The sequence below is a fragment of the Vicia villosa genome, linkage group LG4 (genome assembly GCF_029867415.1).
Source record: "Vicia villosa cultivar HV-30 ecotype Madison, WI linkage group LG4, Vvil1.0, whole genome shotgun sequence".
NCBI lineage: Eukaryota > Viridiplantae > Streptophyta > Magnoliopsida > Fabales > Fabaceae > Vicia > Vicia villosa.
Window position 1 is genome coordinate 54,629,519 of NC_081183.1, and position 16,822 is coordinate 54,646,340.

At 33.6% G+C, this 16,822-nt stretch overlaps 1 protein-coding gene across 1 annotated transcript; it reads left to right on the top strand.

Moving 5' to 3' along the window:
• Positions 1 to 3,428: 3,428 nt before the first annotated feature.
• On the top strand, positions 3,429 to 15,093 carry LOC131594827 (protein REDUCED CHLOROPLAST COVERAGE 2-like). The gene is made up of 23 exons (XM_058867033.1): positions 3,429 to 3,764; positions 3,904 to 3,965; positions 6,845 to 6,937; positions 7,028 to 7,100; positions 7,181 to 7,426; positions 7,533 to 7,597; positions 7,753 to 7,884; positions 7,983 to 8,024; positions 8,111 to 8,629; positions 8,711 to 8,871; positions 9,270 to 9,771; positions 9,946 to 10,008; positions 10,089 to 10,190; positions 10,290 to 10,610; positions 10,692 to 10,784; positions 10,872 to 10,973; positions 11,062 to 11,166; positions 11,299 to 11,432; positions 11,585 to 11,768; positions 11,989 to 12,120; positions 12,206 to 12,318; positions 12,450 to 12,528; positions 12,644 to 15,093. The coding sequence occupies exons 1-23, from the start codon at positions 3,695 to 3,697 to the stop codon at positions 14,615 to 14,617; spliced, it is 5,367 nt and encodes a 1,788-aa protein (XP_058723016.1). The 5' UTR covers positions 3,429 to 3,694; the 3' UTR covers positions 14,618 to 15,093.
• Positions 15,094 to 16,822: the final 1,729 nt, after the last annotated feature.

Consider the following 16,822-nt stretch of genomic DNA (forward strand, 5'->3'; position numbering starts at 1 on the left):
TTCTTTTAATTAATTAATATATTTTGGTTTAATGAGATTAGTAATTAATTTAATCATAAAAACAACAAAAATAGTTTTCTTTTTATTAGTTTTTTTTAGGTTAATTTAATTTAGGTTAATTATATAATTATATAATTAGAATTAGAATTAGAATAATTTAATTTAACTTAGATTCTGAATTAGATTAATTATGCTTACACCTAAATCTTTTACTAATCCTAATTTCTCGCGATTCTCTTCTCATCTCAAAATCCCTTGAATGTCGCATGTATGTTTATTTAATTATGTAATTATTTAATTCCCGCCATTTAAATTCTGGAAGGTGTATAGGTGGCTCATTAATTTTTTAATGTAATAGTAATTAGGATTTTACTTCCGCACTTTACTTTCCGCATTTTTCCCACAAGTTTTTATTGTAACACCCCCTCCCCGAAGCCTTGTAATAGCGTAGGACATTTACTTTCCGCATTTTATTTTTCTGCATGATACTGACTGCATGGTTAGTAAATAGGGAGTGCAAGATAAGTAATTGAACGTAGCTCACTAATTCAAGATAAATATCTGGATACAATCACGTGATTGCTACACACACCCACCTCTAAGGTAACACCCTCTTATGCTGCCTTCTCGATAAAATAGTCAAGTCCCTCCGAGCGTAGGGAAACCTTAGCTTGCTGCCTTCGATTCAAGATCACCATGTCCCTCCGATAAAAGATCATAGTCCCTTCGAGTTGCCTACGATAAATATGATCTCGTCCCTCGATTAAATGGTGATAGTCCCTTCGATTGCTAAGGTATCCTTACTGTTGCCTTAATGACTATTATATCCTTCCTTGAGACTACCTTCCCTCTTTATGGTAGGGACATTCTTGTGGCGAACGATAATTCTCGATGACCCTTCGATGATCCGTACATCCAATGAAAGGACAAGCTACCCTCCTTATGGTATGGATAGCCCTTTCGAACGAAAACTTAAAGAACAAGAAAGACAATCTTAGGGTAAGTGCTCTTAAATGCTTGCTCAACACATTCAAACTTTCAAATTACTTTTCACACCTCCTTTTCAAAACAATTCAAAAAGGCTACGCTTATTTACAAGCTAAAGTACTTATTCAAATCTTTTTTCTATACACACACTACACTTTCTTTTCAAACAAATCAAACAAACAAGTGAGCTAAGCAATTAAGAGCCCATGGATAACCATGGATACAAAAGGTGCTTACACCTCCCCTTTGTATAACCTACTCCCCGAACTCAAAATCTTTCAAAGGTCTTTCCTGTTCTTTTTGCCTTTCCAATTGGATAAAATAAAAGTCGGTGGCGACTCTTGCTATCCGCATATTTCAAAAAGTCAGTTCTCTCACCGTATTACACATATGCCACATTCACTGGAGTCGGTTCTAACTGTCATACATATATAAATGTAATGTTATGCCACACTAAGGTACATTTCATGTCTTATTCCAAGTTTTTTCTTCCTAATTTCAGTGAGTTAGACATTTGTAGATGTTTTTAATTGGCTGCATTTTATGGTAAAACATAATTCTGAGTTTAGATGTCTTGACTGATGTCATGACATGCATGTGTGGTTTTCTGTAGGAGATGTGATTTTAGCTAATACAGATTTTAGTGATGTCAAGATGAATTGTGTGACATCGTTACCTAAACATCGAGTGATTTTATGTTTCTGTTTTGTTTCCTACTTTATCTCAGGCTATATTTTAGGAAACTAACGATTGTGCTGATTGTATATCATTAAGAGAACGAGCCATGTGCTGGTTTTTAGCACCCTGATTTGTGAAAATTAGGTTAACTTGGTTAACCCTAATTTATGTTTGTTAGGCCCAAGGCCCAGGAGCTGCCTATAAGAAGACTGCTAGTCCTACTTTCAGAGCCAGAGATTTTACGTGAAGAATACTGTGTGTTGCGATCTGTGTGTTAGGTTTTATTGTTCTTAGTGTTTTCTTGTGAGCCAAACAATTGTCACTTTGATAATTGTATTGGAGTAGGGTGTTTCAAGTTGTTACTTGTTGTGTCACTCAAAGCTTTTAAGCAAGAGTTCTATGTTCCTTGATTGAAGCTTTTAAGCATAATCAAGATTTGTTTGAAGTGTGTATTCACTTTTTACTTGTTAAATTTGTCTTGATATCACTACTGTGATTGAGGGGGTGAGTAGGAACTCAGGTCTTAGAATTAGATTGAAATTGCATTGGACAGATTTTAAGTGAGGGGTGTAAACTGTTGGTTTAATCCTGAATTGATACTTCTTATAGTGGATTTCCTCCCTGGCTTGGTAGCCCTTAAGTAGGTGTAGTTATACACCGAACTGGGTAAACAATTCCCTGAATTCTTTATTACTGTTAATGTTTACTTACTGCTACGTTTAACATTTTGTACTGAAGTGAATGTCATAACATCCGATATGACATCAATTGTCTGTTACTAGAATTTCAATATTAAAGTGTTAATTTTACATATACGCTTCCTATTCATCCTACATAGAATCTACCATTGTACTGGAGACTTCTCCAGTAAACTTCATCAATTCATCATTAATCATCGATTCTTATTCCTACATCATAATAATTTATTTTTTTATTTCAACTTCGTAAAAAATAAATCCACAACAAAGAAGGTATATCCATTAACTGTTATGAAAATCAATTTTTTCCGGATGTATAAAATCAGTTGCAATTTAATTTTTTTTTAAAAGATGATATATTGATGAAAAGAAAATTGTTACAAAAAAGATAGGGGCATCGACCAAAATCCTATCAGGAAGTAGAGAACCTAAAGAACGACAAACATAACCTATTCTTTTCAAAATCTGCTCTTAAGCAAGCAAACACAAAACTAAAAAGAGATGAGTCAGAGAGACTAAGACCTATGTTAGCAAACTCATCTGCACAGCTATTGCCTTCCCTATAAATATGAGAGACCATAAAATTCCAATTAAAGGTTATATTTATACAATTAATCCATCTATTTCTAATTTGCCACGGCACCAAAGAAAGACTTGAAAGCCTTAACTACCATCATAGAATCAGATTCTGACCAAATATTGTTCCAATTTTTCTCATAGGCGAACTCAATTGCAAACATCGCACCAATGAATTTAACAATGAGAGAATTTGAGCTTTCCAAAATCAAATTTTATTTTAAAACGAAGGTTTAGAAAATAAAAAGTTTATCGTAACATTTCTAAATTCATTATTTCGTAAATATGCTATATCGTGGAAAACCTTAATTTCAAAAAATAAGTGTAAAATATAATTTAATACTTATTTGGAAAAAAAATTAGTAAATTAAATTTGAGCGAATAACTAGTGTGAGAATGAAACATGTTATTGATTTGGTTTTGACAAATGTGAGGCTTGAAATTGTTAAAGGCTTTTTACATTTTGTTGTGTGCGTGTGCACAAGGCTCCCTTCACTTACCTTACCTTATCCTATCCATACCGTTTCTTTTTTAATGCAGCTCCATCTTGCAATTTTATAACTATATTCTCTCCTTCTCTTTTTATTTCCTATGTCTCAGTGTCGTACTTACTTGCTTCTTAGTTAACCACTGCACTCCTCCTCCTCCATCATTTCTATTCAATTTACTTGTTTCCACTCAATTTCGTTATGTAAAACAGATTATAGTTACGTCTCATCAATTTTGAAACTGCCCTCACTTTTCTTACTGCAACAATGGCTCCCAAAAATGGAAAAGCCAAACTCCATAAAGTTAAGGGAGAGAAGAAGAAAAAGGAAGAGAAAGGTTCATAAACTCTACCTTACTCTTTTTGTTATAGAAAATGACTGCCACTTCGTTTTTCCTTATCTATGAGTTTGTGCATTCATCTTGCTGTTATGAAAATGTTTATATTAATCTGAATTGGTTGCTTTGTGTGTTGTAGTTTTGCCTACTGTTATTGAAATTACGGTTGAAATACCAGATGGTTCACGGGTTACGCTTAAGGTACGAAGGAGTTCAATAATTTTTATTTTTTATTTTCTAGTTCATTGGACTTTTTTCACTTTTCTTTATTCGTATGTCCTTTTATAACCACGGTAAGCTCCGCTGCTTTTTCTTTCCTGAGGTAAAATTTATGGCTTAAAAACCATTGGGCTAAATAAGTTTTGATAATAATTGTTTTTGAAATAACTGTTAAGTATAATATTGAAGATTTATTCTGGTTTTTGGAAAATATTAAGATTTAATCTAAATTTTTTTTAAAAATTAGCCTGTGAAAGAAACAGAAGAAGATGTATAATAATGTCCCATGCTTATGTTGTTGAATAAGTGGACTGTGTTTTTCAGTTGCTGTTGCTGGTCATAAGAAAATTTTCGTTAAACTATTAGCAAAATTGACATTCATAAATGATGTAGAAGTATAGAGTAGAAGTATATTGAACTATTAATATACTTAATAGTTCAATGAAAATAAGATATAAATGATGTAGAAGTATAGAGCTATTCTCATTTATGGGGATATATATTAATTTGACATTCATAAATTAAGAGGACTTATGAACATTTTTTTGCATTTTAAAATTGTATATATTACAAAAAAAAAATTGTACTATCATTTTATTTTTCAATTTTCAAAAGTAAAAATTAAAATTTTTAAATTTTTTTTAATTATTTAATTTTTAAAACTTATAACTAGAAGATAGTTTTTAAAGATAATTTTGTAAAATTAAGTAATCAAACTAGTTTTATAATTTTTTTTTAATTTTAAAAACTAAAAAATTATTTTACAAAATAAATCATATAAACATTGAGTTTTTTAATTAGCTTGACAGACCAATTGGGCAAACTCTTTTCTCTTATAAAACTAAATTATTTTTGAAGGGTAAGCATGCCAAGTTAACTGATATTTTCTCTATCTTAAATTACAAATATTTTTGATAATTTTATACAAGTTAAAAACAATTAGTTAATTTTATATAGGAAATATTATATTTCATTTTACAAAATAATTATTCATTAATAGTGTAAAACAAAACAGAATAAAAAATAATAATTATTCAAATTTTATTGGTCTTATAAAAACCTATTCATAAGATTGATGTTGTTTTTTATTTGAGAATTTATCTTGCACCCCATTTTATATATGCTAACTATTCTTAGGTAGGGCGCTTTTACCAAATTATCCTTGTAAAATACTGAATTTTTTGAAATTTTCAATACGGTACCAGAAATTTTATATAAATACTAAAAAATTTGTTGGATTTACCAATTTATCGTGTCTGATGCTACATACCGAAAATTTAAAATTTTCGATGTCGGATATTTCAAATTTTCGATATGTAGCCGCAGTTAAAATTAATATCAGAAAATTTCAGGTTTTAAAAAAGTTTCCGGTATAGATCGGAAATTTGGAAGTTCTGGTATTGGTTTTTTACTGGAAGTATGTGAAATTTCCGAGACGGGGTAATGAATTATGTAAAATTATCTGAATTTTTAAAATATCAATAAATCACACCGAAAATTTTAAAATTTCTGATAAATGGATACTAGAATTTAGTAAAAACTAAAGAATTTCCGGTATCGACCAAAAAGAAGTACCAAAATTTTCTCAACAGTATCGAAAATTTGCTTTTTGATAATTTAGCATTGCTATATTAACACCGCATTTTGACATCAAATAAACAGTATTTTTTATTAAAATAATATTATTTTAAAAAATATTTATTTTTTTACAAAAAATATTTATTTTTAAAATTTTATTTTATAACAAAAATATATGGTTGTTTCATCAACCAATTTCACAATTGTATTAACCACAAAATTATACGTTATCAACCAATTATTTTAGTTATAATTTATTAACTAGTTTCATTACTTCATTAATAAATAAAATATATAATATTAACTGACACTAGATTATAAATATATTAATTAATTTTTATATTCTAATCAACTTTATTTTACTATTTAATTAATTTTTAATTTTTGAGAATTCATTAATCAAGTTTTGAACTCCACTAACTAATTTTATATAAATTATTAATCAAAGTCTGAACGTTATACATATTAATTTATTTATGTTAAAATATATATTATCCAAACTTATAACTGTATTAATTAATTTTTAATATATCATTAATCAAAATAATTTTAAAAAAATACAAAAATATATCAAAATGTTAAAATAATAATAAAAGTACTGTTCACATATTTGTGAAGAGTCTATTGGATGTTGGTGTAAGTTTGTGGTGTCAAGATATCTTACTCCTAAAAAACGTCAAATAATTTTTTAAAACAATATCCAAAAATAGATCTCTCTTTTTTTTAAGAAATTTATATAAATAAGTTTTGACACCGTGCGGCGTGCGCTCTAATCCTAATGGTGTAATTAGAGAAAAAAATTACTCAAAACCTAGTGTTAAATATTAACTCAAATAGCATACAAGAAAAATAGTTATTTTAATAAATTAAGTTAATTTAAAAACATAAATTTAATTTATATATATTTTTTAACTGTCAATCAGTTATAATTATAATATAATAAAATTTATTTAAATTTAATTATAATTAGTTTTAAAATATGATTGTAATATAATTATAGTAATTAAACTCTAAGAACATATGTATTTTTTGTTTATCTTATTTGTTTAATTTGTTTAATGATCAAATTCTTTTATAAAATAAATAAGTGAAATGTGGTGAATTCATTTAGTAGAACTCCATCTCCTACTTAACCGAACTGTTTTTATTTTGTTTTATGTTAGATAATGTCTATTACATTCTATTTAAAAGGTCATTCATCTTAGCATGCTTAACCGTTTTCTATCATACAAAAGTTAAACTTCAAAGTTGTAACAGCTAAGTGGATTTATTTTTGGGGGCAGGGTATATCTACTGACAGGATCCTTGATTTGAGAAAGCTTTTAGCTGTCCATGTTGAGACTTGTCACTTGACTAACTTCTCCCTATGTCATGAGGTATATGCATTCTTGCACTTTTCATTTTCTTTTTAATCTTGTTGTAAAATTTCAGTGCTTACCATACATATGCTGCATTCAATTCATTAGGTGCGAGGTGAGAGGTTGAAAGATAACGTCGAAATCATATCACTCAAACCATGTCATCTCTTAATCGTGCAAGGTAACTAACTAACTAACTGACTATCTGCGCATCTGATCAGTGCGCCTTACCTACCTGCTAATGAGATTGTTATTTTTCAGAGGACTACTGCACGGAAGAGTCTGTCGTGACTCATATTCGCAGACTTTTGGACATCACAGCGTGCACCTCAGCCTTCGGGAAACCCACTGGGAAATCCAGTGCAGCTGCCTCGATCGAAAATAGCCCCAAACTCAAACCCAAGGATCAGAATTTGGACTTGGCTGATGGCTCCATGTATCCACCACCTAGACTTGGACAATTCTATGATTTCTTTTCCTTTTCCCACCTTACACCGCCCTTTCAATGTAAGCTTTTCTATCTTATTCTTCTTTTAACTTCAATTCACCATTAGTCAAGAAATACCAATTTTGTTCTCAACAATCTTCAACTGTGTTTTGGTTTTTCTGGCAGACATACGAAGATCAAACCGTCCATTCCTTGACGATAAGACAGAGGATGATTTCTTTCAGATTGATGTAAGGGTTATTCACTGTCTCATTATTTTAATTTCTTTCAACTACTACATAATATTTTGCCACTTCCCGTGACAAACAACGAGTTACTTTCGTAGAGTATTTATCTATCTATCTATCTATAATGTGGTATACTTGTGCATTTGGTGCGTCTCCAGGTTAGGATTTGCAGTGGAAAACCAACTACAATTGTTGCCTCTAGGAAAGGATTTTATCCCGCTGGAAAACGTCTTCTTATAAACCATGCATTGGTGCCTCTCCTGCAACACATAAGCAGGGTGTTTGATGCTGTAAGTTTACACTCATTATTGTTTCTTTGGGGTTTTCTGGTTTGAACCATTTGGCATTACATCGGTAGAACTTGGCTAAATAATAATCATTCTTGCAGGCCTATGGAGCTCTTATGAAGGCATTTACGGAACACAATAAGGTACATATTTCATATTGCATTATAAGATTTCACCTTATTCTGCTAACTGTACCAGATGTTTTACAATTATAATGGTATCATTTCAGTTTGGAAATCTTCCTTATGGTTTCCGTGCAAACACATGGGTTGTCCCTCCAGTTGTTTCTGACAGTCCAGCAGTATTTCCCTCACTACCCACAGAAGATGAAGCTTGGGGAGGAAATGGAGGTGGTCAAGGAAGCGATCGCAAACATGAAAAGAGACAGTGGGCTAGAGATTTCGCAATCCTCGCTGCAATGCCTTGTCAAAATGCAGAAGAGAGGCAGGTTCGAGATAGGAAAGCCTTTCTGCTTCATAGCTTATTTGTAGATGTATCAGTCTTCAAAGCAGTTTCTGCAATAAATCATTTTAAAGATACCAAGCAAAGCTCTTCCAGTAACGTTCCATCGTCTTATGAAGAACGAATTGGTGATTTAACTATTGAGGTGACAAGAGACGTATCTGATGCAAGCATTAAGCTGGACTGCAAAAATGATGGGACTCGGGTTCTTGGATTATCAGAGGAAGAACTTGCTCAGAGAAATTTGCTTAAAGGCATAACTGCTGATGAAAGTGCAGCTGTTCATGTAAGTGTGACGTTTGAACCTTTATAATATACTCAAGTGAATTTTGATTTTTCAAGTTTTGCTTCACTTTTGTTCTTCTAGGATACTTCCACTCTAGGGGCAGTGATTATACGACATTGTGGCTACACAGCTGTGGTAAAGGTTTCCGCTGAGACAGATTTGGCGGGGAGTCCTGATGATTCCTTGGAAATTGATATTGAGGACCAGCCTGAAGGAGGTGCAAATGCATTAAATGTTAACAGGTAGTTTATAGTGCATTTATAACCACTGTAAGAAGTCCAATAATAAAAATGAAAAATAGTTCTTGTTGTAAATAAAAAGCTTTGAAATGAAAATTCATTCATGCATAACTCTAAACAACTTTTTTTTAATAAGGCAAACCAGCCCTTAACCTGCCACTGAATCTACCAATTTTGGTATTCAAGGACCATTGCGAGTTCCTGACGCAAACTTAGTTCCTGCATCATAAAATTTGTAGCTTCCTTTGCAAGTTACAAATTGTAATGCAATAGAGATGATAAGTATGAAAATTTCTTTAGGCAAATTTGCTTTAGTTTGAGGATGCTTCTACTTTTATCTTTTTGGGTTAGATTTGTCTTTATAAGTTCCTGATACAATTTTTTGCCAACTTACCCTTCAGCTTGAGGGCGCTATTGCATAAGTCATCCACACCTCAGTCATCTAATGCAGCAGTCCAACGAGTCCAGAGCACAGATATTGATAATTCTCATTCTGCTCGGTCTTTCATAAAGAAAGTTCTCAAAGAAAGTTTTCTAAAATTGAAGGAAGAGGACACTATTCAAAGCAAATCTATCAGATGGGAGCTTGGGGCATGTTGGGTACAACATTTGCAAAATCAAGCTACAGAAAAAACTGAGCCAAAAAAGGCTGAAGAAGCTAAAGTTGAACCATCTGTAAAAGGACTTGGCAAGCAAGGTGGATTACTAAAGGAATTAAAGAAAAAGATTGACATCAAGAACTCGAAAGTCGAACTAGGGAATGGCATTGACACAAACAAGTCTGATGCTACTCAACAGGATTTTGAAAGACAGTGTGAAGAAAAGGAAACTACATGGAGAAAACTACTTCCTGATGCTGCTTATTCTCGCCTTAAGGAATCTAAAACTGATTTTCATCTCAAGGTTCATACCTGCTCTCTGACATGTTTGATACCGCATTGGATTGTGTTTAACATATTTTGTTAATTTTCTAATTTCAGCTAATACCGTCATAATATGCTCATTTTCCCAATCTCTATACTTAGTTTTATGTATATACTTTTATATAAGGATTTTGTTGGTTCCCCATCTTTGCAGTCACCTGATGAATTGATGGAGATGGCACATAAATATTATGACGATGTTGCACTTCCAAAGCTGGTTAGTTTCAAAATTTTAAGTTTGATTTTAAACCAAGTTAATATGGAATATGTTAAGTTATTGTGACTTCAAATTCTTAGGTGGCAGATTTTGGGTCCCTTGAACTTTCACCTGTTGATGGAAGAACATTGACTGATTTCATGCACACCAGGGGCTTGCAAATGTCTTCTTTAGGACGAGTGGTAATGTTCTAATATTTATCTATCTCCTATATGCAATGTGTTTTATTGATTGTTTTTCGTAAGTATATAGACAATTTCACCATTCAAATTCTGTTGCAGGTTGAACTTGCTGATAAACTTCCTCATGTGCAATCGCTTTGTATACATGAGATGGTTGTTCGAGCCTACAAGCACATCTTGCAAGCTGTTGTTGCAGCTGTTGATAATGATTCTGAAATGGCTTCATCTATAGCATCATGCTTAAATATATTATTGGGAACACCGTCAATTGAAACTAATGATGCTGAAATTACTAGTTGTGATGAACTGAAATGGAAGTGGGTAGAAATCTTCCTTTTGAAGAGGTTTGGATGGAAGTGGAAGCACGAAAGCAGTAATGATTTAAGAAAGTTTGCTATTCTTCGTGGACTTTGCCATAAGGTAAAATAAAAGGACTGAATGATGATATTGATTTGAGTGTTTTCTGCTATTAATATTTTAACTTTGAAAATCTTTTTAAAGGTTGGACTTGAGCTGGTTCCAAGGGACTATGAAATGGAAACAGCATCTCCTTTTCGAAAGTCAGATATTGTAAGCATGGTCCCCATATACAAGGTGAAATACACTACAAATTAATTTTGTTATGTCAAAAGTGTACTATATTTTTCTCAATCCATATTGACTAAATTTCAATATTCATAGCATGTTGCTTGCTCATCTGCTGACGGTCGAACTTTATTGGAATCATCAAAGACTTCTTTGGATAAAGGTAAATTGGAGGATTCTGTCAACTACGGTACAAAGGTAGGAATAAATTCTCCCATTTTTCACCAAGATTTGTTCATATGTAGACATGAACTAAATTACCAACATTTTGAATTGAATCTTGAAGGCACTTTCAAAGTTAGTATCAGTGTGCGGGCCTTACCATAGAATGACAGCAGGAGCTTATAGTCTATTGGCTGTTGTGCTATACCATACTGGTGATTTCAATCAGGTATGTGTTATGGCAACTGGTGACATATGCTTTGAAGTTAGAAGCTCTTTGTATGCTTTAAATTATATTACAGGTTTAGTTTGAAATATTTGAGTTCCTATCATCATAATGATTTAACTGTGATTTTCTTAGGCAACTATCTATCAGCAAAAAGCACTCGATATTAATGAAAGAGAGCTTGGACTGGACCATCCTGATACAATGAAAAGTTACGGAGATCTTGCTGTTTTCTATTATCGACTCCAACATACTGAGTTGGCTTTAAAGTATGCTTCCAATATCCTACTTTTAATAGTTGATTGCTATATCAATTGTATGTCCTTTTTTGTTCTTCATATGAAAAACTAAACCCCAGTCCTGGGCGAAGTTTTCTATTAGGATCAGTTATGTTTGGTTAATTGTGTGTTTATGTATTTAGGTATGTTAATCGTGCGTTGTATCTTCTGCACCTAACTTGCGGACCTTCACATCCGAACACTGCTGCCACCTACATCAATGTAGCAATGATGGAAGAAGGATTAGGGAATGTCCATGTTGCGCTGAGATACCTTCACGAGGCTTTAAAATGTAACAAAAGATTACTTGGAGCTGATCATATACAGGTCCCTCTTACTCTTCCTGAAGAAATAAGTTTACTAGTTGCTATTTTATGAGAATTATAATTGTATGATGAAATGAAGAATTGCACTACACAGAGAAATAACTTTTACTAGTTAAGAAATGGAATTTCGTATAGCATTGTTCAGTGTCTTCCTGAATATGCATATCCCATTGGGATTAGTAGGAACTTATAACTTAATATCAATATTTTTGGCTGTTCAGACGGCAGCGAGTTATCATGCAATAGCCATTGCTCTTTCTTTGATGGAAGCGTACTCTCTTAGCGTTCAGCATGAACAAACAACTCTCCAGATATTGCAGGCCAAACTTGGGTCTGAGGATCTAAGGACTCAGGTACTCTTGCATATGCTCTCTCATGGTAGATATATCTAAGCAGCAACCCTTGTTCCTCAGGCACATAGATGTGTATATGTTACAGGATGCAGCTGCATGGCTTGAATATTTCGAGTCAAAGGCTCTCGAACAACAGGAAGCTGCACGGAATGGTACACCTAAGCCAGATGCCTCTATCTCCAGCAAAGGTCACTTAAGGTAGTAACAACAATTAAAACAAATTATGCTTAAATCATTCCCTTTGTTGCAATTGATGGCTTTTTGCTCATTTAAACACATTTGTTCAAGTTCCTATTAAATATTATAACAGTCAAAATGTCTTACATCAGTGTGTCTGACCTCTTGGATTACATAACACCTGAGGCTGATCTGAAAGCAAGAGAAGCACAAAAAAAGGCCCGTGCCAAGGTAATAAATATCTTCTCTGATCCAGGATATTCCTCTTATTGCTTGTATTCTCTTTATTACTTCTAATATTTCTTCGCATCTCTCACTGAAAAAAAATTTATAATTCATGTTACAGTTGAAGGAAAAACCAGACCAAAATGGGGATATTGCTGCAGAAGAAAATCATAACGAGATACCGAATGATACAATAGCAGAGACTTCAAGTGATAAGGAAAATAAATCTGAAGCTCAATTTCAAGAACTAAAGATTGATAAAGTTGAGTCCAATGACAAAGATCAAACCACTCTCAATGAAAGTAATAAACTGGCACAGGATGACATCTCAGATGAAGGATGGCAGGAGGCTGTTCCCAAAGGTCGTTCACTCATTGGACGCAAGTCATCTTCATCAAAAAGACCTACCCTAGCAAAACTGAATACTAACTTCATGAATAACTCCCAATCATCAAGGTATCGAGGAAAGCCTGCAAACATTTCTTCTTCTCCAAGATCAAATTTAAATGAGACTATTGCGGGGCCCTCCCCGGCTGTTCCAAAGAAGTTTGTCAAGAGCCCAAGCTTCAGCCCTAAGCCGAATGGCTCTAACACCCCTACTGCGGGTGTAGAGAAGTTAGCTGACACAAAGTCAGCTCCAGTCAGCCCAGCTCTAAGCAATCAAACTGCTAAACCAGCTTCTGTTAGTGGAGGTATCAGTCTTCAATCGACGAGTAAGTTATTTTCTTACAAAGAAGTTGCCTTAGCCCCACCTGGAACAATTGTCAAAGCTGTGGCTGAACAGTCACCAACAGGAAATCCCACTGTTGAACAAAACTCTGAGGTGAGCCCGAAAATAATTGCAACAAAGGAGATTCATAAGGGAACCTCAAACGATATCAATGATAATGATCAGAACTCAGTTGGTGAGAAAAAGAAAGAATCTCTCCATGGAGAAGAAAAAGAAAAGAAAATTGATGTAGTGGCAGATGATACAGAAACACTAAAAAGTACTGATGTCAGAAAATCCCAGGAAGCCAATGGTGATGGTGTGATAGAGAAGAATGTTGAAGTTGGAAACATGACAAACACGGAGGTTGAGAAATCTAATTGCGTAAACAATACGACCAATGCTACATCCAAAGGTACATCAGAGATAGAAGCACAAGCAACTTCCCTAACCATTTCAGTTGAAAGTAAAACACAGTTAAACGGCAATGATGCATCTGTATCAAAAGAGGTGGTTACTGAGGGAGATGAGAAACAACTTGACTTTCCCCAACCATCTGAAGGACAAAAACCAGAAGAGACAGAAACGGGAAAAGAACCAACCAAGAAACTTTCAGCAGCTGCACCACCATTTAATCCCTCCACAATTCCAATTTTTGGGTCTGTTCCAGTTCCAGTTCCAAGTTTCAATGATCATGTAGGTATTTTGCCCCCGCCAGTAAATATTGCTCCTTTGCTTCCACGAAGATCTCTCCATCAGTCAGCAACAACTAGAGTTCCATATGGTCCACGAATTTCTGGTGGCTATAATAGACATTATGGAAATCGCATTCCACGAGGTAAGATTATATTTCCCTCAGGTGAGCAGTCTAGTGATGGCAACCCCAACAGCCCTCCAACAATAATGAATCCACATGCCATAGAGTTTGTACCTGGTCAAACATGGGTTCCTCCGAATGGAAATATAGCTTCTCCAGATGGCAATCCAGTATCTCCTAATGGTTTCTCTCCGGTCTCTCCCAATGATGGTACTCCTCCTGAATCACTAAATGATACCCAAGTGAACCAAATTGAGCATCCAACATCTCCAACTACTTCAAATGATTCCGCACAAGTTAAGAACAATCTTCAAAATGAAAAAGATAATGATGAGCAAGTTATTGAAGCTGTTAGTTGTGAAAAGAAGCCAGCAGAGCTAAATCCTCAACAAGACCCACCTGTTAGCGATGAAAATTGTTGTCCTAAAGTTGAAGAAAAGGATATAGACCATAGTCACTCAATTGAGGATGGAGTAACCAACAAGGACACACTAGATGAGATAAATCCAAACAAATGTTGGGGAGATTACAGTGACAATGAAGTTGATACAGTTGAGGTCATAGGTTAAGATGTAAAGCTTTTCTTGGTAATCAAGAAAGACTTTTTGTTGCAAAGGTATCAAGATAACAAAATGTGATAAAGGAATTGGTTGGATTTAGAAGGTGCTGTACCTGAGTTTGCATGGTAGAAAGTCTAATCCATTTTGGTACATATTGACTGAGGGGTTCAAGTTTAAGGTCTGTTTTTGTGAAGAGAGCCGCATACATGACAACGGAAGACATTATGATTAGTTAATTAGCATGTCTTAAATTATTTTCATTTGCTGTATTTTTTTTTTTGGATGTTCAGCTTTGATGTCATGAAACTAAGTTGATAGTTGATGACTAGGTTTAAAGAAAATAATGTATTATCTCTGTCTTTTCGAATTTGTTGTCATTTTATATTTTAAAATGATATTTTCCACATGATGAATAATAACACGTTCAGGAATCAAAATGTTGGACTTGGCGATCATAAATGGGAAAGCATGGATATTAGTATGTATACTGGGCACGATGAATATCTAAAATTTCTTTTATTTTGAGAGTATACATGTTACATTAGGGGTGGTCAGTGGTTCGGATAAATTCGAATCAAACTGAAATCCAAATTAAATTATAGTGTTTGGGTTGAACATCTTTTTAGTTCAAGCAAAGACTTGTCAAAATATAATTATGTCAAGGGTATATTATTAGAATTTCTGCTCTTTTGGTTGTTTTCTCATTGATTTGATGCTATTCATATATATTACATAAGTCATAAATGACATTAATAATACAAATATTATAAATCCTATAATTTATATACAATTAGGCAGCATAACCTATATTCAAATGTAGTTATAACAAAATCACTGCAATAAGTATTCTTTATTGACATCCCCCTCAAATTGATGTTGTCAGTCAAGAAGCATCAATTTGCTGATAAGAAACTGATGTCGAGGTCAAGGTACAACTTTGGTGAAAGATATGTGCAAGTTGAAGTTGTGATGTGACAAGAGGAAGAGATATAACATGATTGTCCAATGCTTCCCGAATTGAATGACAATCCACCTCAATATTCTTTGTGCTTTCATGAAAAACTGGATTAATAGCAATTTGAATAGCACTAGTATTGTCAACAAAAAGTGGTGTGGCTGTATGTTGAGGAAAACCGAGCTTAGCCAAAAGTCCACGAAGCCAAGTAATTTCAGAACAGGCTATAGACATCGCCCGAGACACGAGATTGCTCTTTATTCTTCCAAGAAATCAACGCAGGACCAAGAAACATGCACCAACCAGTAAGTGATCTTCGTGTGTTGGGACAACCAGCCCAGTCTGCATCACTATAACAAATCAAACTAAGAGGCTGCCAAGCAGGAAAGCATAGGCCACGTGTACATGTGCCTTTTAAGTACCGTATGATGTGACGTATTGTAGCTAGGTGAAGATGGCGGGGAGTGTGCATATATTGACTCACTTGCTGAACTACAAAGGAAATATCGGGGCGAGTAATGGTCAGATAATTAAGGCTATCGACCAGCTGCCGATATAACAAAGGATCAGATAATTGATCACCTTCATGACGACGATATTTCACATTAACCTCTAGAGGAGTATCCCCTGGTGTGGCTGAAGTTAAACCTGCCAAAGAAATCAAATCTTTAGTATATTTATGTTGATGGAGAAAAATTCCCTAGGAATCAGAACAAACCTCAAGCCCAAAAAAATAATGAAGATCCTGTAACGCCCCGATAATTTAATTAATTATTTAATTAAATTATTGCGGAATTTAATTGTTAAAAATGTTGAAGTTGGAATTATTGGAAAAATAGTATGAGATATTATTTAATTGATGGGTTTATTAAGTTGTAGAAAATAATATAGTATTAATTTATTGGAGTATTATAAGACAATATTATTATGGGCTTAATTAAGTGTTGATTGTAGTAGGAGTGGGAGGTGTGTTGTTAGGCCAAATAAGATTATTATTATTATTATTATTATTATTATTATTATTATTTGGTTAAAAAGGAAAATATTAGGTTTTATTCTATCAGTAAGAAGAGAAGAAGAAGAATAAGGGTTTCGGAGAAGAAGATTGATTGTGAAAAAGTGCAGAAGAGGAAAAGTGGAAAAAATGAAGAACGCGGATTCAACCGATAAAGTATAGAGCAGCCTCCAAATTCAAGGTAAAGGTGGGGTTCTTGCTCTATAATCGGGTATATGATAGATAATATGTGGGATTCGGGTTG

Bases quoted from the DNA above. Each gene is read 5' to 3' on its own strand.
- LOC131594827 (XM_058867033.1), top strand. From the start codon at position 3,695: ATGGCTCCCAAAAATGGAAAAGCCAAACTCCATAAAGTTAAGGGAGAG. The intron at 10,611-10,691 runs GTAAAATAAAAG...ATCTTTTTAAAG, and splicing joins TTCGTGGACTTTGCCATAAG to GTTGGACTTGAGCTGGTTCC. The intron at 12,319-12,449 runs GTAGTAACAACA...GTCTTACATCAG, and splicing joins TCCAGCAAAGGTCACTTAAG to TGTGTCTGACCTCTTGGATT.